At 37.0% G+C, this 27,240-nt stretch overlaps 1 protein-coding gene across 1 annotated transcript in view; it reads left to right on the top strand.

The window, feature by feature from the left end:
• The window catches only part of MED13L (mediator complex subunit 13L), a 200,209-nt gene that overhangs the window by 89,313 nt on the left and 83,656 nt on the right, over positions 1–27,240 (top strand). The window contains 2 exon segments of the mRNA XM_074920815.1: positions 4,357–4,441; positions 9,860–9,943. Of these exon segments, the coding sequence (XP_074776916.1) occupies positions 4,357–4,441; positions 9,860–9,943 (169 nt within the window).

Raw genomic sequence — 27,240 nt, 5'->3', positions numbered from 1 at the left:
AGGTACTCTAGCTGTAACAGTAGCTTTTATTTTTGCTACACAGTGCCTTGTCAGCTTGCACAGAATTATGTTTTGCCATTGTATTTGTTAAAACATTGCTGTGGTGTTTTATTAACTTTCCGTGAAAATTTTAATGACTATGTATGTTTTCACTTCCTTAACTCTTATAGATTGAAGCAATGATGCATGCTTAGACAAATGAATAGAATATTCTTGTACAAAACTGGCTATCTCAAATCTTCCCCCTGACCCACCCCCTCTTTTGAAAGATCCTGAAAATTTCGCACTTCTTTTTGGATCCGTATGCTTCTTCAGTGCTCTCTGTCTCCACTGGATTTAAAGAGTGTATACTGAAAATGATACAGTAAAGGCAGTTAGACTGGCTATCTCAACTAAGCCATTTACAGAATTACAATTAATGGCAGAGATGACGTGACTATACCTTACTGCGTTTTTCTGAGAATACAGATTTTTAGAGGCAGAGTATTAATAGACGTAGTTGTTTCTTTTGAGCAATGATTTCATTTGAAAAACAAAAAAAAAATACACATAGTAGTTGCTTATTTTGTTGAGAAATGTAGTGGTAAAATTATCCCTCTGTTGCAGGACAAACAGCAAGAAGGGGATGAAATGTCTGTTTTACAGGAAAGTAAATGCTACTCCCAGTTGTAATCCTTGACTACTCTGGAATGTACGCATGCTTAGATAAGGTAGTTAGCATATACAGATAAATATGGATATATACACAGAGGTGCAGATATCTACCTATATAGATCTATCGCGGTAGAGGGTCAGCAGATCAGACAGATCACACAGGTGAGAAGGAGCTTGTTCTCCTGGAGGTCATCCAGTCTGACATGCTGCTCCAAATGGGATTGCAGCAAACAGCAGATCAGATTAGTGATGGCTTTGTCTACCCTGGTCCTGGTGAGTGGTGACCCACAGTTTTGCCCTGTCCACTTCGCTGCCTCTCCAGAACTCATGTCCTCTCTAACTCCTCTGAGGAGAAAGTAGTTACCGGCTTTATTGTACTCTTTCTCTTACTGAAATTCAATCTTGATTCTTCCCCTAGAAGTTTTCCTTTTTGATGATGACTTTCACAGCTGTTGTATAGTGTCAAATTTGTTGCCTCTAAAGAGAAATATTTCAGCTAGAGCAACAGAAAATACCTTCAGGACAGGATATAGGTGCTTGGCATAAGTATTTTTCTGAACCTGTGCAGCACCTGCTTTCTGTTAGCTGTGTGCCTGAAACTGTTGTCAGGCGGCACTGAAAGGCTGATGAGGGCTTGAGTTGAAAGCGTTGGGTGTTAAAAGCGTTACATGTCATTGTGTAGACAGAGAGACCCAACAAGTATTTCCTAGTCTTCAATTTTCTGTATGGAATTTTAAATGTTCTTCAAAATCTAAAGTCTCATTACACTGCTGTGGTGTGGGGAATTTTGCAATTTACAGGGATACTCTAATCTCTAGTGTTTTGCCAAATTTTGTTACTGGTCAGCATTTGCACCTTGAAGTTGTGACTTGCTCCAGTTTATTTAAGCTCTTTCTTTTGGAGACTGGATCAAGAAGCCAAAGAGCAGAGAGGAAGTGAAATGCTGCAGTTGTCTTTTTTTGTTTCCTCCCCATTTTAACTGCAACAGATATACGTATATACTCAATTGTGAGATGAACATTTTTAGTAGGATAAAGAAGTATTAGCCGTAATTACAGTAAGTATAGTGCATTAATATATGTGGGAATCAAAGGCATTATTTATTATAGGAAAATGGTTATGAAGATGTCTTAGAGTTAAATTTAATAGGGAAGTAATTTTATTTCCAGTTCATATATAATTTATGTGAATGCCAAGCAAGAAGAAAGCCAGTTTGGAAAATGAGAATATTGAGGGATGAACACCACTTCAGACTTTCCCCTTTTCTTAGTCCCACTCGACTGCTGTTCCTCAGCCAGCCCACTCTCCCTAGCAGCCTTGACCCTAGGGACTTACCTACAGGGACCTCCACCACGAGGTTAACATGGCTTTTCCCTGCTTTTCTAGGCTCTGGGACATGTTCCCTTGCACAGCCATTCCTTCTCCTGAGTGCAGGATAACTGTGAATACACCTGTGGTGGCATGCAGAGAGGGAGAGTGCTGCCAGTTTCCATTCTCTTGTTTTCAGTCTCAGTTCATGGAAGAGCAATAGGATGGTATAGCCCGAAGAGGAGCTGTGCCAGTCACAGCTAAGCAGGGCAAAAGATACAGGTGATGTCCAGTACCTGAGGCATTTAATACCAAAATTATTCCAGCTCTACAGAATATTACCTTAGAAACAGTGTAAATATGATCTGATCTTATTTCTTCTGGAGTCAGTGGCAGAATTATACTTGCAGAAAATAGTTCTGAGAAATGATACAAGCTGTTCTTTAATTGGGTCCCATTAGTTTATTGTGCATACCTGGGAGTCGATAGTGAGTTATGGCTGAGAAATCAGAACTGGCTGTGAGACATTTCCTCTAAGATCACGGAATAGATTCTCTCCCATTTTGCATGAGGTTCTTAATGCAGGGACAATATTGGCTTCTGGCACGGATGCTCTGATAGGATTAGGGTGAAACTCAAGATGAGCCCAGTGCCATGTAATAGTGGATTTCTTCGGATTTTTACAGGTTCTGTCAATTTCATGACACTCTCAAAATTTTATTAGATTTTTTTTTTAATATGGGGGTTTTGTAGAGGTGAACTCCAGTATGATCTCTCTCATACTGTGATAACTGTTTATGTGTTTGAGAATTGTGTAGTTTCTAAGTGCGAGACTGTACCAGGCTTCACTAGTTCTGAACTAGATAGAATTTATACATCATTAGTTCTGAAAATGCATGGAGAGTCTGAAGTTTCCTAGGAATACTGTTTTAAACATGAAATCTGAGGACATATGAAGTTCTATCTAGTGAACAGCTATGGCACATTACATACTCCCTGTCAGTAAGGTTTGGCAAGCATTAAAGGGGCTTTTAGTGGTTTTACAGGGAAAGATATTTGGCTCATGCTTGTGCCCAAAAGCACAAGTCTGCCTTTTCATTCTTCTGAGGAAGTAGCTGTGCTATTTGATAAGGTGATTTAGGTACTAAAGCCCTGGCTTTTTCATTCTGTAAAAGGAGAGAGCTCTGTTACCAATATTAGCATATCTCAACATTATACGTTCAAAAAATGTGACTCTTCTTGTTTGAGGTTATATGCGTTACGGTTACTGGGAGAAGCAGCAGAATAATGAACAGTGCTGGGTTTTGAGACTTTGAAGTTGTAGTTGAAGACTGCTGGCAATATTAGTATTTTTCATACAGCAGAAACGCCTTAGAAGCTTTACTTTAAACACAATTGTAGAGTAAACTATACTTAGATAATAATCTCTGCATGATAGACGTGCTTTTGGAAGGTTTCAGCCTTTAAATTGGCCAAGGAGGGGTGTTAAGTATTCAGTTCTTAACATGCTGTAGAATTTTATGTTTGCATTTCTAAAGATCTGCAGAGTATTCCTGTAAAATTGAAATGACAGTACTCAGACAATTAACAAATTCTTACTCCTTGACAAAGTCATTTAATCATCTGTTTTTACTCCGCAGCTGAGATTACATCTTCTGGCTGAATAAGATTTAGAATCTGGTACAGGCATACCAAAAATAGTTTCACTCCTGGTAGTTTTAGCATCCAGAAGCAATGGAGTTAAGGACAGCAGATTTTTGAGGTTGTAAATCCTTCAGGTACTAATTCAGGTGACTACTTCATGCTGCACTCCACTGTGAGAGATAAATAGGTTTTATTTTTTTTTCCAAACTGTCTGAAATGTCTGCAGTTTGGTACCAAGTTTACAATTTTTATTTTGGAATAAAAAACTGCTGTGTTTCATGTATTTGCTGTGTATTCCTTAAACTGCAGTAGCATAAGTCATTACAATGGAGATACTTCACTTGATTGTGGCAGTGAGAGGTTCAGGATAGTTGTTTAATGTTGTTTAAGTTTTATGTAAATTGATTTTACACCTTTAATGATTCACTTTGTTTCTTCATTGTCTGCATCTCTGGTTAAGTTTTAAAGGATCTCTCAGCAGTCACCGCAAAGAATGATCGTGAATTCCTCACCCTGCTACTTTCATATTGAATGCTGTGAACAAATGTGTTTACTTTTATGCTTTTGTGTTTTCTTTTTTTTAAATTCAAAGTCTGTGTCTTCAGCAAGTAAAGATTAAAGTTACTTTGGCGATATAGCTTATAGTTGAAACAGTTTCATGAAACATGCTGCTGTTGAAAATTAAAGCTGTTTTGTATAAATGTTTGTATTTTCCTATTCTGAGCATGTTGACGTTTTATGTTTTTGTAGTGGTGGAAGAAGGATTGTGGGAGAATGGACTCTCCTATGAGTGTAGGACCCTGCTCTTCAAAGCAATTCATAATCTTCTGGAAAGGTAAGGAAAACTCCATTGCACTCCAGTGTTTCATTTTGATATTTAAAACAATGCAGGATATCTACAGACCATTTATATTATTATTGATCTTAAACCACATTTTGTTAGAGTAGAACTTTAGTGCAAGAAATGCAGGATAAAGATGTATCTCTTAAGTCATTGACTCTGGTAATGTATCATAAAACGCTGTGCAGACTAAACACTCATACAAAGAATAATGTTGATACATATCTCTGCTTGCATTCTTGTTAGGGGGCTGTTTTAAAAGCAAAAGAACCCCAGTTTTCACCTTCTTGAGTTGCTTAGAGAGAATATTTGTATTGGACCTCAAACCCCTTTGATGAGGTTAAATAATGCATATCTTAACAGATAACCTTACAAGAATTTAACTGTGTTCTTCCAGTCATCCTAGTTACATGCATGTTATAATTTGACTAAATCTGTGCACAATATTCAGGGGGAAGCTTAACAGTTCCTGTCCCTGACAGGCCTAATGTACTCTAGTATCGCTTCCTTTGTCTTGATCATATATATAAATACGTATATATGTCATATATATGACTTGGCCACAAAGTTATTCTGCGATTAGTTAATACACTTTTGGCTTTTTCTTCTTAATCCACTTAACAACTCTTGTTTACTGAAGATTATCTTCTTATTAGGCCTTCAGTGTACAATATTGCATCTTGGACTGTTGTATTTTATTCCTTCTCTGTTACTGCAGTTCTTCAGGTCATCATCAGCTTCCTGTATTATATTTCAGTTCTTATGAATTTGGAGATCTTCTCAGAACTAAGTGTCATTAGGCTATTCCCACTTTTTCTGAATTTTTGATAATGACAACAACAAAATATAATGTACATTTTCTGTACCAAAATTACAGTAATTTTTCAGAAAGTAGCATTGAATATTTTTTCGTTCAGAAAAAAGCTAATTGAAAATACTTTTATTTTGTCTTATTTAGTATCCTGTTTACTTTGACGTAGATTTACTGGTAATCGGGTTTGCATTACATCCTGAGGGTGTGTTTCCATGAGTGTTATAGCTGTCCCCTTAACGGTTAGTAACCTGTCCATATCTGCTAGGAAGTGAAGTTTGAATGGCTACCTATGTGTATGCACACAGGCACAATACTAGTTGTATTTCAAATTTCTTATCAGTCTTTTTAGGTGATTTTTACATAAGTTATAGACTACTTAGAGTGAATACAAGTATAAAATTGAAATTTCCGATCAAGAATGTTCATTAGTTCTTATGTAGCTTTGCAGTATAAAAGGGAAAAATAATTTTATGTATGTTTGCTAATCTGTGGAACTCAGCCAACTGACTTGTAGTGGATGTTTTTATTCATTGGACCTTTTAAAGCTTGTGAAGTAAAATTTATTTTTCTTTTTCTTTTTTTTTTTTTTTTTAATAAATTGAAATCAGTTGGCAGAGTTAGCAGAATTGTTCTGTCCAACTGTGACTGTAAAGTCTTCAGAGCTCTTTTTCTTTCAGCAGTAGTCTGTTTGAAATACAGTTGGTCAGCACGCATCAGGTGTTTGCCAAAAGCCTCATTTCATGTCGCCATAAGCTGATCCGACTCGTGCCGCAGTCTCAGGCTCCTGCCCTGGGAGCTGAGCTGCCCGCGGGGCTCTCAGGGAGGCCGAGGTGGCGGTGCTGGCTGCAGACGGGCCCCGCTCCTGGTACCTGGGGCTGGCGCTGAGGCACGGCTCCAGGGGCACCCTGGCTTAGAAGCCTTTTAATGAAACAGTTGTCAGGGTGATGTAGGATGAGGGTTTACCAAACATCTATCCAATGAGCTATGTCATTTTTACAGTATTATTGCCGAGTTTATTTTAAGTTACACACTTTTGGTGTGGTTTGTCTTTTGTTTGCCATACCAAATCTTAAGTTAACATTGTAATTATTTCACTGAAAATATTAGCAGTAAGTATGTAGGCTTTATTAAAAAGAGAAATAATATTTTAATTTTTAAAGATCCATTTAATCCTGTGTTCAGGGAAAGCTGGATTAATGAAAAAGAAATACTGAATTTTTTTTTTTGATCTTATCAAAAAGTGACAGGGCTGTTGCCTGTACTTGAAGTTTTGTGAGGTTTTTTTGGTTTATTTTGCAGCTAGCATAGGACAGATTTTCTTCAGTCAGAAACCTCTTGTGTCCCACCAGAGTGTAATCAGGGGAAGTTGATCAGGGTTGATAAAAGTCGATAAGACAGGGAAGGGATCTTACCCCTGTACTCGGCACTGGTGAGGCCGCCCCTCGATGGGTGGGTTCAGTTTTGGGCCCCTCACCCCAAAAAGGCCATTGAATGACTCGAGCGTGGCCAGAGAAGGGCAACGGAGCTGGGGCAGGGTCTGGAGCACAGGTCTGCTGGGGAGCGGCTGGGGGAACTGGGGGGGTTCAGTCTGGAGAAGAGGAGGCTGAGGGGAGACCTCCTGGCCCTCTGCAACTCCCTGCCAGGAGGGGGCAGAGAGGGGGGATGAGTCTCTGGAGCCAAGGAGCCAGCGCCAGGCCCAGAGGGAATGGCCTCAAGCTGCCCAGGGCAGGGTCAGGCTGGCTCTGAGGAAGGATTTCTGTGCAGAAGGGGCTGTGGGGCGTTGGAATGGGCTGCCCAGGGCAGGGGGGGAGTCCCCATCCCTGGGGGGGTTGAAGAGTCGGGCTGACCCAGCACTGAGGGATCTGGTGGGGTTGGGAACGGTCAGTGTGGGGTTCATGGTTGGACTGGATGATTGTCAAGGGCTTTTCCAACCGAGATGATTCTGTGATTCTGTAATATCTGACCCGCTCTGGCTGTGGGCTGCCCAGGTGGCACAGGGAGCGCTGGGCGCTGTGGGCCAGGAGCAGGCCGCCGCCAGCTGCCTCATGCTGCCACACAGCGCGTCTCCCGCCAGCCCACAGAGCCCACGGCACCCCGGCTCAGCCACGGAATCAGCCGCTGCTGGGCAAGGGGCACAGAAAACTGCTGTGGCCGGAAAACCTGGCGGCGGGGAGCAAATAGTGGCAGGAAGAGCCATGGTGCAGGTGATCCCCACCTCACCTCACCCATCGCCCGACTGAGGGGTTGGGAGGGACTGAGCAAAACCTGCAGTGAAAACTAGGCTAGAAAGAAGGGAGGAGAGATGTTTATTTTAAGTTAACACTTGGAAGGGCGAGACAGTGTATTTACGCAAGTGTTTATGTTTGTTTGGGTTTTTTTCCAGTACTAAATTAGTGATCAGAAGTTTATGTTAATTGGCAATTTAGAAGATCTGAGGAAATAATGCTCAAAATATTATGGTATTATTTCATGTCACTGGTGTGCCATTGTCAGGTCAATTTTTTCATAGTAAAATCAGAAATAGGAGAGTTCAAATGCCACTGAAATGCTCTAACAGCTGTACTGCTTAGGAAGAAAATATCACTCAGCCTTAACTAGAGAAATGAGCCAAGAGTTCAGAGTATTTTATATCCCTATTTCATATGATTAAATAACTGCTTTTAAGTGTATACTCATTTGGGATTTTATGACTAGTTTTGGGGTTTTTTTAATGCAAGTTCATTGTTACAACGTACTGTTAAAGACTAGTTACCATTGACTGCTTACACAGCAGAAATAATGCCATACTGTCATTAATTGATCACTCGGCCAAATCATTGAGATCCATGCTTCTGCAGTCCTGTTTCCCATTTCACAAAGGATTATACCTTAAATAACTTGTGATTTAGTTTAGCATGTGAGGGTTGGCTGATTTTTAAGGCCAAATCTACCCATGAAGACTTTTCAAGGAAAGTAAGATTAGTTTGAGGCAGTTAAACCTACCATTGTGAGATGTGATGATGTGGCATTAAAATGTGTGTGTGTGATGGGGGAGAGTTTATTATATTTTTTGCTAGTAGAGATTATTTTCTTTAGGGATCTGATATAAACTTCACAGACTTCCTTTTGTTTGTACAAAGTGCGCTGACACTGACAGACTTTCTCTGATAGCAAATATTTCCTAGGGAAACAGTTGCTGAAGCTTTTTTCCCACCAGCACAAGAGCAGTGTCTTTAGATGTCTGCTGGTTTAGCTTTCATGTTCAGTTTAATATATTTGTATATTCAACAGAGATGGATTCTTTTTGCTTTAATTGAGAAAGTGCTGTTAGAATTTTCTTCGACCTAGCTGTAACTTTAGAAAACTCTGCTAAGTTTATACAGAAGAATTAGGGGTATATTAATATCTACATTGTTGTCCATTTCCTATATATGACTTGTAGGTATCTTTTTGAAGCATAGATCACTGTTTTTCTAGACCTAGCAGAATGTACTTTCCCAGAAGGTTTCATGTAATTTTTAATTTTTCTGTTGTTTTGTTTTGTCTAATCTCTAGCAACTGCTATAAAAATAAACTCAGAAAACTTTGAAGAATGGACAAGTATAGTTCTTCCATCTAAATAAAGAAATACTGATTAGACATGCAATGTGTAGGGAAAGCTCATATATTGCCCATAATCATCAGTAAACCACTAGCTACAAATTACCAGTTTTTCAGAGTTTTTGAAACATAGTATTTACCTTACTGAAAAATATTACTTCATAACAAATTTCTGTGTGTGATCCCTCAGGCAGTATGTTCAAATGCATGTTTACTGTATGAAGCATATTTAAATAGCGTTGGCATATTGCTAGTGTGATTCATCTGTACAGGTGGACTTAGAAAGGCATCAAGCACTCCCTGTCAACCTAAATGGGTTATTGATCATTTTGCTTCCTCACTGTTAGGTTTTTTAAAGCCACGGAATATACAGTTTCTATTAAAAAATTGTGCACTTCTAAAGGGACCGCAGAAAATAGGTAATTTACTGCTCTAAATTTAGTGATGTGGGAGTATGTTTGTTGGAGTGAGGTTTTCTGAGGGAGGAAGCAATAATTATGGAAGTTTCAGTGCCTGAAATCATGCTGTGGATCATATGAAGGAAAAATGGTTCATTGTTAATATTTGCTTAATACAATTTCCTGTCATTCATATAGTATATTATGCCATTTATGTGCCAAAAATACAGGAATGTGTATTTTTTATCATGAAGTCTGAGAGAAACACTATAGAAAAGAAATCAGTGCTTTGTTCAAGAAGTGGAGTCTGAAAAATAGGATGATGGATCATTCAACAAAAAGAGTAGCATGGAGCGGAAAAGAGTCTGTCAGAGATGAGGGGAAGATGCATATGTGAAGATCAGCATCAGTGACAGCATCATGAGATTGAACAGTGATTCTCTGTGACTAGTGTGGGAAAACAGAAAGTGGCAAAGTTACATGGAACCCAAAAGCTACAAAGTTGATTTCAATATGATGGAAATTCAGCTGCTTAATCCCTTAGATTTACTGTCTTCAAAGACTGCTTTTAATCACATTTTAAGATGTAACTACCTAATGGTTGCTGTAATTATTTTCTAGGTGCTTGATGGATAAAAACTTCGTAAGAATTGGAAAATGGTTCATAAGACCCTATGACAAGGATGAGAAGCCTGTAAATAAAAGGTAGGGTGATCTATATGTCAAATACCGTTCCTTGTCAATGTTGTATATTACATGTTGGTAATTTGATGCTGTGTTTTGGTGGTAGTTCTTTCACTTCTTTTACCCTCTAACAAGTGAAAACAGACACTATTTATTCACATCAGTAATACATAGAAAGCAATTAAGTAATTTTTCAGGTCATGTAATGATAATCTAAGGTAAGGTGAGGCTGGCATTTATCCCTTAACTCCACAAAAAATATCAGATGTTTTTTATATTTTGATAGCATCTGCCCGTTTCTCTCTTTACAATAGAATTCCAGGTAGTTAGAGCAAATTATTTGAATTTCTGGACACTTAACCCCAACCTGATATTTTAAGCAGTAAAATAAGTAGTATATAGATTCACTTATTTTCTTTAAAGATGCCAGCCTTGATATACAGCTTTCTCTGATTAGGCAGGCTGAGAAATCAGACCTGTATGTACAATTAACATGCTTCTCTTGCAGCAACATAACCGTGGAGAAGGGCTAGCTGTCTCCACTTCCTCATTGCTATTTCCTCTCCTAGCTCTAAAGGTTACAGTGTTCTCAGATCTTCTGGTACTTGCATTTATAGTCATCCGCTAAACAAGTTCTGTCAAAAATAATCTGAGTTAAGCTGAAACACAGATTTTCTAACGGGAATCATTTTGACAGAACTGGGTTAGGAAGTGACTAAACATGCAGTTATGCTGGAAGATTTGAAGGTAATGAGCAAGTGGAAATGAAGTGGAGTGGCAGCTTCTTCATCCAGCGTAGCTACAGTCACAACAGCGTGTCTGACAGCAGCTGCAGGTACAGGTGGAAATCATTCTGTAGATCATACATACCTTCTCCCTTCTCTTTATCTCACTGCATTGTCTTACAACAGAAATGTCTTACCTCTGTTACAGTGCGATATTACAAACGGTTGGCTTCATTCTCTAACCGACTTTGTGTTAACCAGGTACTTCCAAACAGCAGTTGTTTTTAAGATATAATGCAGTAATGAAACATGGATTTGTCTCCTTTCTGAAAACAGAAAGTATTAACAGCATGGGGGTGTATCTTTTTTTGCTATTTACTCTTTGTGGCGAAGTAGACTTAGACTGTGTATGTGTAACCTCTGATTTCACATCAATCTAATGGCAAGAAGGCATTGAAAGGTCCAGGTTTTCCCATACCTTTCTGTCCTGGCTGTATGTAACCACCTTCCTCCCTTGTGTTTTCTCTGCTGCTTTTCTGATGACACCAAGATCTAGTTTAATTTTCTGGAAGATTAATTCCCTAAGGTGACATAAGAAGTGGTGTCTCTTCCAGCTTCTGGAAAAGGGAGACAGCCCCTTTCAGCAAAAACTATTTGTTGTATCATCTTTACTGCAGCCTTAGTGCTCAGATTAAATATATTTGTGACTCTCTTATGTTCCTGGTGTGTATCAATGTAAGAACTGAAGCATCTGATATAGTACATGATGTCTGTCAAAACCAGCAGCAGCCCTGGCATGGAAAGTATTGTCAGTTCCAAATTCTGGCAGATTAGTAGGTCCTGTCTTACTTGTGTGCAACACTGAATCACTCCTGCACTGGTGATCTGTAGAGGATAATTACATTTGTAAATATATGTACAGTATGCACATAAATAACATGTAACAGAAAAGGAATTCACGCTGAACTTAAATTGTATTTGAAGTATTCTTGTATATAAACCCCACACATTTATAGGTAAATTTAGGGTTGAAGGGTAGACTTGATTTGAAGATGATGTTTTTTGCTGGTTGTGTGGGTTGTTGGTTTGTTTGGGGTTTTTTATAAAGTGCTTGTCACTATAGAATCTATAGATATACACCATTTTAAAAGCATTTATTTAGCAGTAATAACTATGGCCTAATTTGAGATAGGTTTTGTGTTGTTTCAGGTTATTAGTTTTTCTGCTTTAAATATATCATTGGAGTTACCTAATCGTACTGAAGGATAGTAGTAAAGACTGCAACAATTGATGGTAGTCAACTGTGGACAGTAGCAGCATATAGCAGAAGGCTTTGGGAACTAATTTGTCCAGACACTTCTTATTTAATCTTTTAAGCTTTCTTAGTATAGCACAAAAAGCTGTCTTTACACAAATTAAGTGATTCATGTTAATTCCATATAAATTTTTGTGAAACTCTTGCTCTTAAGCAGCTGCTTGCTGTAGGTAAGGAGCAGTCACGGGAAGAAGAGGCCAGTTAACTGAGAGTGTTTAGGTGTTTTGGCACTGTGGCTAATACCTTCATATCAAAAACCAATTATTTTAAAATATAGTAGCTAAACTCATGTTAATATATAAAATAATACAAATAAATTGCAGGTATGTGCAGTGATTAGTTGAAGTCTGGAAACAGCTAATCCCCCTTGAAAGTGTGTGCATTGTTCTCCTTGAACGGGGAAGGATACAGATAGCTTGATCTATATAGTTATAAACCCCCCTTGAATGGAGAAAAACTGAGCAGTTTTTATTTTATAGGGTTTTTTTTTATTCTGGGAAAGAAATACAAATGGTTCTAAAGTCTGCTTTTATACTTTTACCTGTGGCAAAGTTAGTCATCTCAAATTTTCAACATGCTGAGTTGCTAACTTCATTTCAGGAATTTACTGAAAAGTCTTGGCCTGGGTATAAATAAACAGGGAAGGAGTTAAAACTCATGCAGCTGGCTTTCAAGGAGTAAATTCATTCAGGGCCTGTGAGTTTTGTGAATGGCATTAGAGGAGGAGGGCGGGGAGGTCTGTGATTTTTAGAATGAAGTCAGAGATGAAGTGGAGCATGGCCGTGGCCATGACCCAGTTAGTCCTGAGCTGTGAAAAGGAGGTCTAAGAACAATAGATGACCTTCCGAGACAGTATTAGAACCAATATGCAAGATGAGCTGCTTCTGGTCTTTTCAGCAGAGGGAGTCAGGCAGATAGATCTGTATACCATTTTGTTTTGCTTACAGTGCGAACCAGATGCTTTTGATAGGAAATTTAGCACAGAACTTGTGGGTTTTCTTTCCCGAGTATCTTTAATATTATGTGTCACTAAACAATTCTTCACGTTTTATTGTCTATACTACAGCAGTGTGTGTTTAAAATAGGTTTCCATGCTACTGCTAGAAAATGGCAAACTTGCTTATTTATCTACACAACTTCCTAAAGGAGATCTGTATGTTTGGAGGTTACAGAATATGTCTGATACAAGGCACTAATAGTCCTTTCCACTCTGTGGTGAAAATTCATCTTCACAGCCTATTCAGAATCACTTTCCAAGTTTTGTACAGGGTTTTTTGATTTCAGAAAGCACCACTGTAAAATGTTAAACATCTTACCGACAAAAAAACCTCACGACCATCTTATGCAAGAATCTTTGCTAATTAGTGCTTGTTTTCTTGGTCTGTAGTAGGAAATAGGAGGGAAAAAACCAGTTTGTTTTGAACTGTATGAGCAACTTAACGTAAGTTGTTAAGCTGTTTTAAATTTGCTTAAATGTAAAGAACATGAAAAAAAATGTTGCTTTTTGTAGCTTAAATAACGGATGGGTCATCCTGTCTTCCAAAAGTCTGTTAGGGTTTTTTTTAGCCTTAAGAAGAAAAAAGTTCTATCAGTGAAATATTTTGAAGTAGAGCTTGTTTCTTCTTTTTTTACTGGGGAAGAAGACTGAAAGGTAGGAATGGTATCTAGATAGTATTTAGATGTTACCCTCTGTGCGCATGAAACGGTGCGGATGGAAGCGTGGGGTTACAGATGAACTGTAATGGAACGAAGTTCTTCAGTTTCAGTTTCCAAACAGATTTCTGTTTGTTACTGTCTCATAAGACAGTTGATTATGACAACCTCATGTGATGCTGATACAATACAGAAGTTTGAGTTACAAGTGCACGGGCTGTATCTGAATAAATACAGTATCCTAAGCATTCACATGTCAGCTCTCCCCCCTTAGATCTAATCCATGAACTGTTACCACTGTAACACAGTTCAGTCAGTACAGCCATATCCAGTTTTGCTCAAGAGCTGTGTTCACTTCTTTGCAAGCATCAAAATCTGGCATTAATCAGTGCCACCAAAACCTGAAGACTGCAGACACTTTGTCTTTGAGATCCTGGAAATCATCACTGCTTTGTTTCCTGGGATCAGTCACAGGGCTTACCCAAGCAATATCTAGATCAGTGATACCAAAATTGTCATTCGGCATTGTTGCTGGCTGCATCCACTCTCTGCTATGTGGGTCAGTACCTTCATCTGAAAACCTGGGATTTAGTGAGCCTGAGAGGGGAACAGCAGCGCTGTGCCAGGAGCCCTGGGAACTAGCAGAGCTAATGCCTGGCTAAGGCTGGAGTGCCTTGTCTGGATCCCATAGGGAGGTTGGGTCCGGGCACAGAGTGATACATAGATCATGTCTTTTGGCAAATGGTATTAAGGTGTTTCATTAAGTCCTGACATAATTCAGCAAAAGCATAGTAAAACAAGTTTAAGTGATCTGTTTAAATTTTTAATAAGATTTGAATTCTTCAGCTGAGAAATGGTAAATGATTGTACATGTACACTTCACTGCAATGCAGTGAGAATGTCTCAGTTTAAAACTGAAGGTTTTTTATTTTATCGAATTTGGGAAAAAATATGCCATATAAATTGTTTTAATTCTTCAAGTTTGTGTATTTGTATTTTAACCATATTTTAAAAAATTCAGTAACGTGACCATGTGTTTTTCTTGACAATGGTGTATAGTGATACTGTAGTAATATATAAATGTACAGTGCTGCCAACTGACACCATTATAAATGAAGAAAGACTAGGAAGGAAACTAATAAAAATCAATCTGGTTTAATTTTAAATAATGTGTGCTTATTCCTGGCTTGTCAAAATAAACGTGACAGAAATACTGAGTAACAAGAAATACTGTATATTTTTCAATAATTCTTCCTACCCTTGTAAAAATAAGCTTTTCTATTTTAGTTTAAGAGGCTTACTTCCCAGACAAATATTTTCATATTTTTGAGGTTTAAATTCCGAAATGTTATGTTCATCTTCGAGTTTCTTTTCAGTCTTACTTATAGTTTCAGTAAAATCATACACCAAGTTAGTGTATTATATCTGTGGTTGGTTTGTTGGCTTTTTACTTTGGCTTTTTGTGCTGTTTTTTTAATTTTATTTTTTAAATTGGTAATTTTGTGTGTGCTAAAGCTGATTTAATTCTTATCCTACTCTGAAATATTGGGTAGTGTATCCAGTGGAACACAGTCTGCATTCATATTTTAGCAGAAGGAATAGATATAAAATACAGATTATAAAATAAGTGTTTTCGCATGCATTTTTCAGCAAAAGCTGGTATCATTGATATTAGTATGCTTATGTTTTAAAGCAATTCAATATTACTATATTCAAGTATATTAATCTAATACTGTTAATAAATATAATTTTATGTTTTATAGACAGAAGACAGTAAAGCATGATTAACAACTCAGGATTACTTAAAAATACTATTAGGATGGTTTGGGAAAACGCTATTCAAGCGCTACCATTTTAATTGCTGTTATCTATTGTGGATATATGCTACCGGTAGTCTTAGGTTATTTTATTTGTTTCATATTCTAAGAATCTTGAATGTAAAATTCTTGATTGAAAATGTTAGCACACTATACAGGTAAAAAGCATTTTGGACTGAAGGTCCAGGTTCATGTGCTTTATTACCAAAGTAACTTTCTAGATAATCTTTAAATTAATGAGTTCTGTATTCAACTGTCTGATGTTTTTAATTTAATAATGAAAATAATAAACCAGTATTTTCTAAAAGAACTCTCACAGAGCATACTGTAAAAACTCCATTGAATATATGACCCAGCTGGCATTCCCTCTGCACACCTCTACATTATGGTATGCAGCTACAGCCGTTTTTTTTAATTAATGTCCTTCAATAAATGAAGCAAGAAGCTAGATTGGTGTACTTGTAGCAGCTACCACTGAGGACTGCTTTCTTCATGATAACGACCCAACCTTTTCATCTTCCTTTCCTGGGCTAAGAGCATTAAAAAGACAGTGGCAAAGCAACCCCAGGCACCCGTTCATCAGATTCCTTGACTCTTGCCAGTCAAGATAAAGTCCTGGGAGCCACAGAAATACTCCCTGTGCAGGGTCACTGGTAGGGTGTCCCTGGGCAGTGCTTCTAGTGTGCTGCAGATATCCACTTCAGCTGATTCAAACAGTGCTGTCGAGTGTCTTACACAGCTCTCTGCTGTGGAACTGAACCAGGCAGCTGAGATAAAGCGTAAGGGGTGTTGCCATTGGTTGTTCTGTCCTGTGGTATTTTGCATTTTGTTGGTAGACCTGAGTTTGAAATTCCTTCTTTGCAAAGCAGTACCCTGGTCTTGGTAACAGGGGTTATATTACTGCAGTGATCTCTTTGTACGGATGCAGCTAATGACTTCTATTGTGGTATTGCTCTGTGTGTTTTGGAGTGCCTGTGTGTCTCTGGCAGCCACAGTGTAGATTGCGGGGCCCTCATTTCATAGAGAAATCCCAAAACGTGAGCAGGATGGTGTGAGGCAGGAGGGTATGCAGCAGAACTGGCAAAGGTTGGTTATCTGGCGTGGCAGAATCTTGTACAAGGAGGTTTGTAGGCTCCAAGTGAGCTTCCCACACAGAAGCAAGATGCTACTGACCAACATCTGCCGCTTCAAAATGAATTGTTAGCAGAATTCTTACCCCTTTCTGTCTTGAGAAGGAAGAATACCATCTGGCCTTTACAGGTAGCCTGTTTTCCTGTGCTGTACTTGAGCCAGTAGAAATGTTCAAGGTGCTGTCGCAGATTATTATGGACTTCTCACAAGTCTGATTTTGGTGAGGTGCCTGAGACTTTGGATTGCCTTTTTCCCTCTGAAACAGAACAATCTTATTTTCAGTGTATGTTCATAACTACCATTTCCTTGTAAGATTTTGAGGGGATATGTGTGATGGGATATCTGTGTTTCCATGTGCAGCCAGTTACACAGTTAAGTTCCCTCCTTCACCATTTTGGGGAATATGGTGGCATATGCTTTTGTGGGTTACAGTTTATAATGCAGATCAGGTATCTCTAGAATTTTGAAGTTAAGGATATTTTTACTGATTTAATGAATGTAAATGAACAAATACCTAAAGCTGCTCTTGTCATCTTTAATTTAGGATTTTGTAAAGCCTTCTCTTGTAGTTATTATTAGCTGGCAACATTTACTGCATATACAAATATATATATATATATATATATAGTGTTACTGGAATGCGTCCATATATTCCAAATATTTGCATTATTTGATGTGAGACACGACATTATTTTTCAAACTTTTGTTACTTTAAAAAAAGATGGTTATTTAAACAGCTGAAATATTTTGAACTAGGAGTATACAAATAGCAAGTAGTTCAAGAACATCAGAGTTACACATCTCTGTTGTCTGCTTCTCTTTTGTACCTTATTTTTATTTATGTTGTTTAGAAGTGACTTAGTCTCTTCATTAAGTATTTTTGGATACACTTGTGTGAGACACTTGAACTTCAATAATTATATATGAAGCCCGGCTTAATCAGGACTTGGTGACCAATTAGTGAATGCCCACTAATGTTTAAGCTCCTTCTCTCATTATACACTCACTATTGGCACTGTATATAAAGGATAAACTAAGTGCCCCTGATGTGCTGTTAATTAGACTTGTCAGGCCTCCCAGTTGCACTGTCTGCCAAACACAAGTGTTGTCACTTACTGTATCAGTAATGAATTGACTTAAGGGCTTTTGTAGATATTTAGAGGGCTTTAGTTTTGAATACTTAAATCTGTTGCGATTATAATTGTAGTTACAGCTATAGCTATAGCTCTGCTTACTGTACTGCAGGAGCCTCCACAAACAAGAGATAGCAGCTTTCTTGAATTTCTGAAAATCATGCTGGATTTTGTGCTTAGACTGATTTAAAATCCTTGTAAGCAGTATATGGTCTTTTGAGTTCTGCAAAAACAGTAGTACTATAGGATTTGTTTTCAGTCCAATTCAGAAGTAAATACACTTCCTCATATTCCCAAATAAAATTGGTGCCTAAAGCAAAAAAATTTTTCAATCGCTCTCCAAAAATAGGAAACTTCAGTTGAAAGCAATTCCATTGAATTATTTCAGTCAACAATAATACCTTTTTCAGTTATTTTCCTGACGCTTTTATACATCTTTAAAATAACTTAATCTTGAAATACAACTGTTTAGGAACAGAGCTATCTAGGTTATTTATTCTGAAAGTCTGTTTTCCAAGACTTGCATTCACTTAAAAAATTTTTGCTAACCCTTATCTTCTGAAGACTCAAACTCTAAAACGGAATTGTTCTGCAGTATGTTTGTGGGTTTTTTTTCCTTCTAGTATGGAACCATTTCATTCTTGGTTAATCAGTCTGCTAGCACACCTTCAAGCATTAACGCCACTTTTGCAGTCTTCTTTGTTTTAACTGTTGAATTATGATGGTTTCAGACTTTTTTCTCCTTTCTTTCCCAGTCTTTGTCTTCCTCTCAATCAGGTTTGTTTACAAGTACTTTTAGCTAATGGGAGCTGTAGCAGGTAGTATGCCAGCACAGTGTTCTGTGCATTTCAGTAGTCTGTAGAACAAGCCTTTTAAAATATTGCAAAATAATGTTATCTTTGTGCAATACCACACTATCCATTAAACATTGTGCAATCAGGTTGCTTGTTTAAGAAATCATCAGATGATGTGTTACAAATGGACTATTCTGTGACTGATGTATCAAAAAAGTTATGGAAATATTTTTAAAGATGACTGGCTGGAACCATTTATAAAGTTGAAGAGAAAGCTGAATTAGTCTTCTGAATATTTTTAGTGTTCTGGCTTATTAAATTTTCAGATTCAGGATAATAACACAATTTTAAAATAGCTTGTCTTTATTGTTAATTTACTGCTGGTTTAGAAGAGAGCGAACTTGAATGAACACTTGGTGTATCATGTATAATCTACAGTTCTGTGTAGGACTAGTAATATAAACAAACCTATGGTGTTCCTTTTAATAACAAACCAGTATGCTGTAGGCCATCCTTGTCATGACTAAAATGAGCATTGCAGAGGACCAGTCTACTGATGTACAGTAATTAGAGTGGATACATCTTAAAATACATCATCGTTAATAAACTCTATTAGCTTCAATTGACTTGGCAAGTGACTAAAGCAAAAGAAGTTCTAAAGTATGGCTCCAGTCCATTGTTGGAAGAACAGAAGTAACGCTTGCTGAGGTTTCCAAGTTACTTCTTCCCACCTTTCTCCCTTCTCTTGGCTTCTGAGGGTTGGTTCTCTTCTCCTACATAATCACTGCAGCTGAACTCTGTTCTGAGCTTTGTAATATTTATTTCTAAACCTGTCTGGAATGGGAGGAGCTGCAGCTAAAGCACTTATGTTTGGTGGTATAAACCGGATAGAGTTTGATTAAAGTATATTAGGAAGCTGTTGGTTCTTATTCTTGGATGCTTTCTCTGAGTGCATTGTAGCAAGAAGTATTGATTGGTGACTAGGCTTTTACTTTTCATCTTTGAAAAATGTCACGTTGTAAAGTCTAGAGTTGGGGAAGGAATGGTAGGGAGGAAGAGTTTCTGGCAACACGAGTGATCAGTTGTCTGCATACATCCCTCAAACTGAGATTTTGGAGGTGAATTGTTGAGGAATTTTGCTCTTTGAGGGCAGAACCTGGGGAAAAAGCTTCCTGTCCTCCTCCTTCAAGTTACACAGAGTTGTTCCTTCAGTCTGAACTTCAGACAAGTTATATGTGGCCTAAGCCTGAGACAGGGTGAAGAGCATGTATGGAGCAGCTCATAATCACAAATGCTGGGCAACTTTTAAGTATTCTTAGTTTGGCAGAGAAGTGACTTTGTGTTTTGAGTGTATGCACTTACAAAGTTGAGAAATCCTGGACAAGTGAGCAAACGCTGGATAAAATTTTGAAAAAGAAAACTGGAGCCACTTGCTGTGCTTGGGTCTGAGCTGACTAGATTCACTTTAGGTAATATCCACTGTATGGCTCTCTTGCTTGTGACTTGCAGGATAGGCAGTCCTGTTTTTCACACTGTTAGTTATAGCAGACATTATATTTATGTTGTTTTCTTTCTGAAAAATGAGCAAACATAAAAAATATCTGTAATAAATCAGACTGCATTTAGTCTCTTTAGACTTTACCTAAATACTAAAGCCAAGACTGAGTAATTACTAAGGAGAAGACCTTTTTCTTCAGCTTATGTCTTCCAGTATTGACGAACTGTTCTTCTTTACCAATAATATGCTTCATACTGCCATCTACTGACATCCTGCAGCAGAGGATCAAATCATGGCTTGCCTCTGTGGTAAAACATGTGGTCCAAACTGCTTTGTTGTAATGAGACCTCTGCAGACTTGCCATTATAATACTTGGATGTGGACACTGTTCTTCAAGATTTAAAGTACTGCTTTTGGATTAGTTTGTCAGTTACAGGGAGTTTACATTACATAGGAAAAAGGCACTCAAATCCTGAAACTGTTTGTGTAGAATTACTTCAGTCAATATTTTGGTCAGGGTTCATCTATCCAGGGAATTGCAGATGAAGTATACTCTGATCTCAGATCACTCATGTGGCAATACCTTTTGATCCTTGGTGATCTATAAGGAAAAAACCCAATAATTCCTTGTGCATCATTGGATTTAGCAGTGTCTATGTGAAGCTCTTCCCTGAGTGACTTAGTTATTTACTTCCTACATGAGTAGACTTCCTCCTTTTCTCTTTACCCTTTCTTGCCTTCTCATTCAAGTTTTCCGTGGATTTTTGAGAACCAGTTCAGATTTAGACTGAAAAGAAGGTGGGTTTTTTTTAAGGTATAATGCATAATGATTGTCATCTTTAAGTTCAACAATGCATTACTAAATACCAGAATATTTGAGAAAATTGAAACTTGCATGGAGAACCATTGCCCTCCTGTGATTTTCTTTTTATCAGTCTGAATGTCATGGTGACAATTCTTCTTTTGGAATTTCCTCCCTAGGAAAGGGGAAGGCATTCTAATGGCCACCTTTACTGCAGTCATGACAGGACTGTTAGGAAAAGAATCTTAGAAGGACAAGATTCAGGGTAATTCAGGGGTAGATTGAATTTCCCACCAGAGAGGAGAAGTTTCTGTCATCCTTGAGGAAAGCAAGCTGCAAAAATTACTTTGAGGGATCTCATCTCTTTTTAATCTCTTCATGTTACCAGCTGCTAAAGACATGGGGAACTGCAAGTGTTTCTTGGATGATGATATGAGTACATTTAATTATATAATTTCCATCTGTTAACTGGAAAGCTGGTGGAGAAGATCTGAAGGAAGAACATTAAAATATCTTCCTTTTTTTTTCTTGCTGAAGCATCCAACAGTCTAATTTATGGAATTGGATGTCTACTACATGAAATTATCTTTTTACTGGTCTTCAGATTATGTAGAAACATGTCTGTGTGCATACAGTGTTGCTTAAACCCCATTTATGATCTAATGTCCATATAGTAAAATTATTTACTGTCCCACCCACTTCCTAGAAAAATACTTAATTTAGGAAGGAGTGCAAATGTTGCCTGAAGAGTTTCAGATCCTGTCTACTTTGGACACAGCCACGAGATAGATGTGGCATTTAACCAAGCAAGATAAAATGCAGTGTAATGTAGTCACTGGATGTTTCAGGAAGCTGTCTGCTATTATATGCTTCTAGTTTCTTAAAAAGAAATACACTCAGATACTCTTTTAAAATAATCCCTTAATGTAAAAGCTGTCTCCAGCAGTGGTCAAAAGTGGAACAGCTTAGGGAAAACTATAAGGTCATGCCAAGGATACAGTTATTTTTCTGTACACTTGGTCAGCTTCCTGCTGGTTTTGGCAATACAACTTGACATATTTTTGTGTTTAACAACTGTTGATGAATATTTCTTTTGTGAGTTTAATTGAATTTGAACCCACACAGAATTTCAGCATGCACAAATACTTGTTGGTAATTAATACCATAGCACATGTATGTAATGGATGGAAAAAAGTCTGAGGTTTTTGTTTTAATTTTTTCATTCATTAGTGTAGTGTTAGGTCTTCTACTTTGTGTGAAGGAGAGAATGTAACTATCTATATCCTTTTTGTCTCAATCATTTTGATTTTAGCCTGTGTCTGCTCTCTCCCTATTCAGTTAATCTCTTTCACAACAAAGACTCCTTATGTATTTAGCTGTTCTTTGTATGGAAACCATTCCGTATTCCTTTTCGTGTTACCTCCTTGTGCATCTCTTCTACTGTCATTCCTTTAGATTGAGGAGATTCAGAATGGCGTCTGGTTTTGTTTCATGGTTTATTGGGCTCTTACAATGGTATCTTCTGTTTGTTCTGCATCCCTTTTCAAATTCTGAACATTGCTGTGTTTTTTGTTAGGGATTTTTTTGTTATTTCTGAACTGATATATCTGTATAGAAATGTTTACTGTAGATTCCAGAACTTATTTCCTGGCCAGTAATATCTTGTTCAAAGCCAGAATCCCTAAAAAAGATTTATTTTTTTTTTTCTCCTGCATCTTTTCTGTATGTTTATTGAATTCAATTTTTTTTTTTTTTTTTTTTTCCCTCATCCAGTCACTAAGTCTTGTGAAGTTGTACTGAAGTTCTTTGCCTTGAGTTCTGGTTTTCATATTTTTTCAGTATCATAGTAGTAGCAGAATGTGTATCATGCTCTTCACTCTCTTCTGGTTCTCATTATTTAGCCTTAATAATTGTGACATTTCTTTTAAATGCAAAGTTAAGTCAAGGACTGTGTCTCCATACTGTGAAGAAATCAAAGGAGGCTAAGTGATCTCAGGAGACATACTTAAGTATCTGTAGTGTTTGTATAAATGAGAGAACTAAAAGAACTAATTAAAGTAATCTGGAGCAATGTATAAACTACCCACACAGACCTGTTCAATACAAAAAAGGTCCTGTAGGTTTGGATTAATCATAAAAATCAATGCAGAAGTAAATATCTTACTGATGGAAGTTACCATAAGAAAAGCTATTCTAAATTAAGGAATTAAATATCGTAAAACAGTTGAATGAGAAATTCTACTAGCCAGTGGGTTTAATTATCCATTCCCCCACCCCATTTTAATTTTATTTTACAGGAGATAACACTAATGCTGTTAATGGGAATACATCTCTCTTCTGTTATAGTGAATGTTTTCTTACTATGTAACAAGGCGTGCAGTATAGCAGGATTTTCTGTTGTACGTCACTTTTCTTAAGGCCACTATTCTTGGAAAAACGTGAACATTCACAATCATGTTGCACATACACTGGTAATTTCAGCTGTATCCTCATTTTCCATTTATGTAACATTTATGATCTTTGAAGATTCATTTTGGATGTAAATGACTGTCAAGAGTATAAAAAAAAGCCCAACCTATTTAATGTTCCAAATTTCAATGACTGTTTTGTGTGAGTGGATGTGATTTACTCTGAGTTGAAAAATAAACTATAGTCAGTCCTACAATATGCTGTCATAACAGAGATCTTGGAATAATAGTGTTAGTTAAGTGATTTTTGATTTGTTCAAGTTGAAAACTGTAAACCCCTGTTTTGAGACTGGACTGACTTTGTCTTATGGTGTATTTTTTGTGGAAGTTCTTTTGATTATATACCTGTTTTTAAGAACAGCTTCATAGTACTGCAGCTTTGTCATTTGTGTGGTATTACAGAAAAATCCAACTCTTCTGGAGAACAGATGGACCAGTAAACTCTTCACCAAACCTCTATACTTACTTTATAATCTATTTCTGGTGCAGTGTAATCAACAGCAACAAAAAATTAAAAATAGCATTGCTTTATTTTAGATTGTCAGAATGCCTTTCTGCTTTCTGACAGCATGGTTGGTATTACTTACGTGCTGGTATGAACTGTCTATTACTTGGAGGTATGCTTTTTTTTTTTACCCGCTCCCTGTTTTGTTTTGGACTGCTTTAATAAAGCTGAGCATACAATTGCCTTGATGCAAAACTCAAGAGATTAAACTAAGGCTACATGGCTTCAACCACTTTTGGAGCCAGGGAGATACTGCTCTTTCTTCACTGTCATGTTACAAGGGGTTTTGAGATACAGTTGTTTCTGTATTAAAATTAAAAATTTCGGAGTTCCTTTAAGAGAGTTAAGCATTACTCTTTAAATGACAAAGTTAATAATTTGAAGAAATTATATGGACCAAAGTATTTTTAAAATAACTATGTTTTCTGCAAATGCTAATAAACAGTAGAATCATAATTCAAATCAAGTGCCTACACAGCTAGCGATGTTACAGTAATTTCACCTGTCTTTACACTTTGCAGATGATTTACTGAAATTCTACTACTTTGTTTTGAAAAATACTGAGCTGACTTTATGTGATTTTACTGTTACGCTTTTAAATATTACTTTTAATAAAGGTCTCTATAAAAGCCAGTCAAATGAATTTTTACATACTGCATTGGGAGCATATTAAAGCAAATAGATTAAAGGTGTTTATAACAAAAAGTACACTGGAAAAGTAAATGTATTAAGAAAGGAAAAGATGTGGTTAGTTGCACAACTAGAAGATCAGAGAGAGTCAACCTTATTTATTAAACAGATCACACTGCAAAATAGTAAAATCAATGTCATTCTGCCAAAAGCAAGCAGATCATTAACTGAACTGTGTAAAATACTCTTCTTCTTCTGTTCCTAAATCTGTAAGATAATATTTCACTCTAGTTAAAAATCTTGAGGAACTTGGTTTTGGGGGCAGGTAATAGCATCTGTGTGAGTTAATATGCAGGTAGCTACTTGTAGGGTTTTCAGACATGTTTAGGCACCTACTTCATGTTTATTTCAGTTGGAGTTTGGCATTATTTGTTCCTTTAAGATCCTGCTTGGTGTCTTTTTATGTCTTAAAGCAACCAATTTCTTTTGAAATGTAGCTCCAAAGTTAGTTAGTGATGTAAGTCGTGTTCAGAAGTGAGTAGAGAATATTAAATCCAACTGAGGGTTTGTGAGATTTAGTATTTTAAATGCCTTAGTGTTTTTTGAAGCAGGACTTAAGCTTTTTTGGAAAGTTTTATATGAAAATTTTAATTTTATTGCTACTCATGTTAGCTTTCTTTCACAGTCATCTTCTCAAGCAATTTCTGTTAAATGAGGAAGGCTTTTCCAACTGTTTCTGAGAATAACAATAGAAATGCCTATTTGTTAAAATTTTTTTGTTAGGGTTAGAATTATTTAACTTAGCATTCATATGGCTGTGTGTGTGCATATGTGCACATAATCTCAAAATACAGTTTTTATGCACATAGTTCCTGTCAGCATGCTAGAGAATACAGTTCATGAGCAAAACCCCTCAGCTGACACACTGCTCTTCCTGGCCTTCTTTGTTTTGAAACAATTCTGTAGCATCTGTCATTGTTTCACACAATTTCCTGTAAAGCTGCCTGTGGCAGTTGCGCTCATTCTTCATTACCCAAGGGCTTTACTAGCTATAAAATAACGTATCTGACTACCTAATAGCCTAATATTCAGCCTTCCCTGGAGAAGTGGGAGTGGAAAGCTGATTTTACTTTCTTTTTTGCTGACTATGCAAACCTGACCCTATATGAGAAGCTTTTATCTGTATTGTCAATGAAGTAGAAGGGATTTCCTATGATAATGGCTTCTCTGGCTACTAGATGGCCCCTTCCATGTACCAAAGAATGGTACTGATCAAATTATATTAAAGTTCTGCCTTAATACAGATGGTACATCTGTGTATGATTATCTTTTTAACAATCCCTTGTTTTTTTGGTTTGTTTATGAGTTTAGAGGCCCCTTATACTGAAATAAACTGTAAAAATGGTACAAAAAGATGATGCCTACAGACACCTAGACTCTGCTTGTAGGGCCATTATAGCATATGCACACACACTATGTCTTCTGTACATACTTATAGATAGATATATGTTGCCACTGTTCTTTTTAACTAGATCTTTTGGTAAGGAAAATAATTTTCAGATACTTTTCGTGACAAACTGAAATGCATATTCAAAGCTGCTCTTCTATTTTGTAGTTTATTAAATTAATTTTTTTTTCTATGGGAAATTTTCTCTAAAAAGCTAAATAGCAGCAGTTAGAATTAATTTAACTTTCCTAAGCCGAATGGTATTACTTAAAGATCAAGATGTGATAAACACTTCTCTATTAGTTAATTTTGCAGGTGAACCGTTCCATTGGGATTACTTATAAAACCTTATAAAGCTATATTTGAAGAATTAAATTACACTTATATGTGTTGGTGCTGGAAAACCCCAACCATGGATCCACTGTACTAGTATGCCCTATAACTTCATGTTATTAAAAAGAAACAAAACCCAAAACCAACAAAAAAAACCTGTCCTAAAAAATGAAAAACCATAGAGCAAAGGAATACATTGTTATTTTTCTTTCAAAGAAGTTACTTGTAAATAAAAAAATATTCATATAGGTTTGATTTATCAGGCGGTAGGTCTCATGAGTCATGAAGAATTAAATAAACTAATGAGATGAACGGTCAGGAAACTCATTTTTGTGGGTGAATTTCTCACAGTGAGCATAAGCTTGGTAGACATCTGTATTGTAGAAGGCAAAAGTGCAGTGTGTTCTGAACTAGAGAATAATAACATGAGAAATGCATTTTGAATGTTTCAGTTACAACACCATGTAAAAAGTATTGTGTATAGTGCATGCTGGTTTTAAAGTACTTCGACTCCTTCATCTGCAGTTTGATTACTTCAAGTTCTTATTTAAAAAACACTTGAGCCGCACATAATTTCAGAAGATCACATTCCATTGAAGCCATTGTAACCACATGATTGTTTAAAGTTATGTCCTTACTTCCTTGTCTGGCTGAATTAGGATAGAGTCTTCGTTTGTACATTCCAAACTCATGAGCAGCTTCAAAGAGCTTTTTTTCCCAGCCAAATAGCCTGCCAGTGATGCTTCAGCTTTCTGATCTGAACGTGGAATTGAAATCTCCATTTTAAATTGAGCAACTTTTTTGGATTGTTTCCTAAAGTAGGTATTAGCTATGTTTGGAATATAAGATTGTGTGATACACTGCAAAGGCTTAACTAGCATATAAGCTGCCTAATTCACTTCTGGACTTTCCACTTGCAAAGCAGTTCAGCAGTCCTGAACGTGTATTAATAAAACCCCTCTGTATGTACCAACACACATGAAAACAGGTGTTGTGTATTGATGTTACATACTTGCGTTATAATATTTTATGCTATATACTGACTATTCACATATTTTTGGATTCCA

This window comes from Athene noctua, chromosome 17 (genome assembly GCF_965140245.1).
Source record: "Athene noctua chromosome 17, bAthNoc1.hap1.1, whole genome shotgun sequence".
Taxonomy (NCBI): domain Eukaryota; kingdom Metazoa; phylum Chordata; class Aves; order Strigiformes; family Strigidae; genus Athene; species Athene noctua.
Note: the sequence above shows the minus strand (reverse complement) of the source record. Positions and strands in the feature narration are given on the sequence as shown.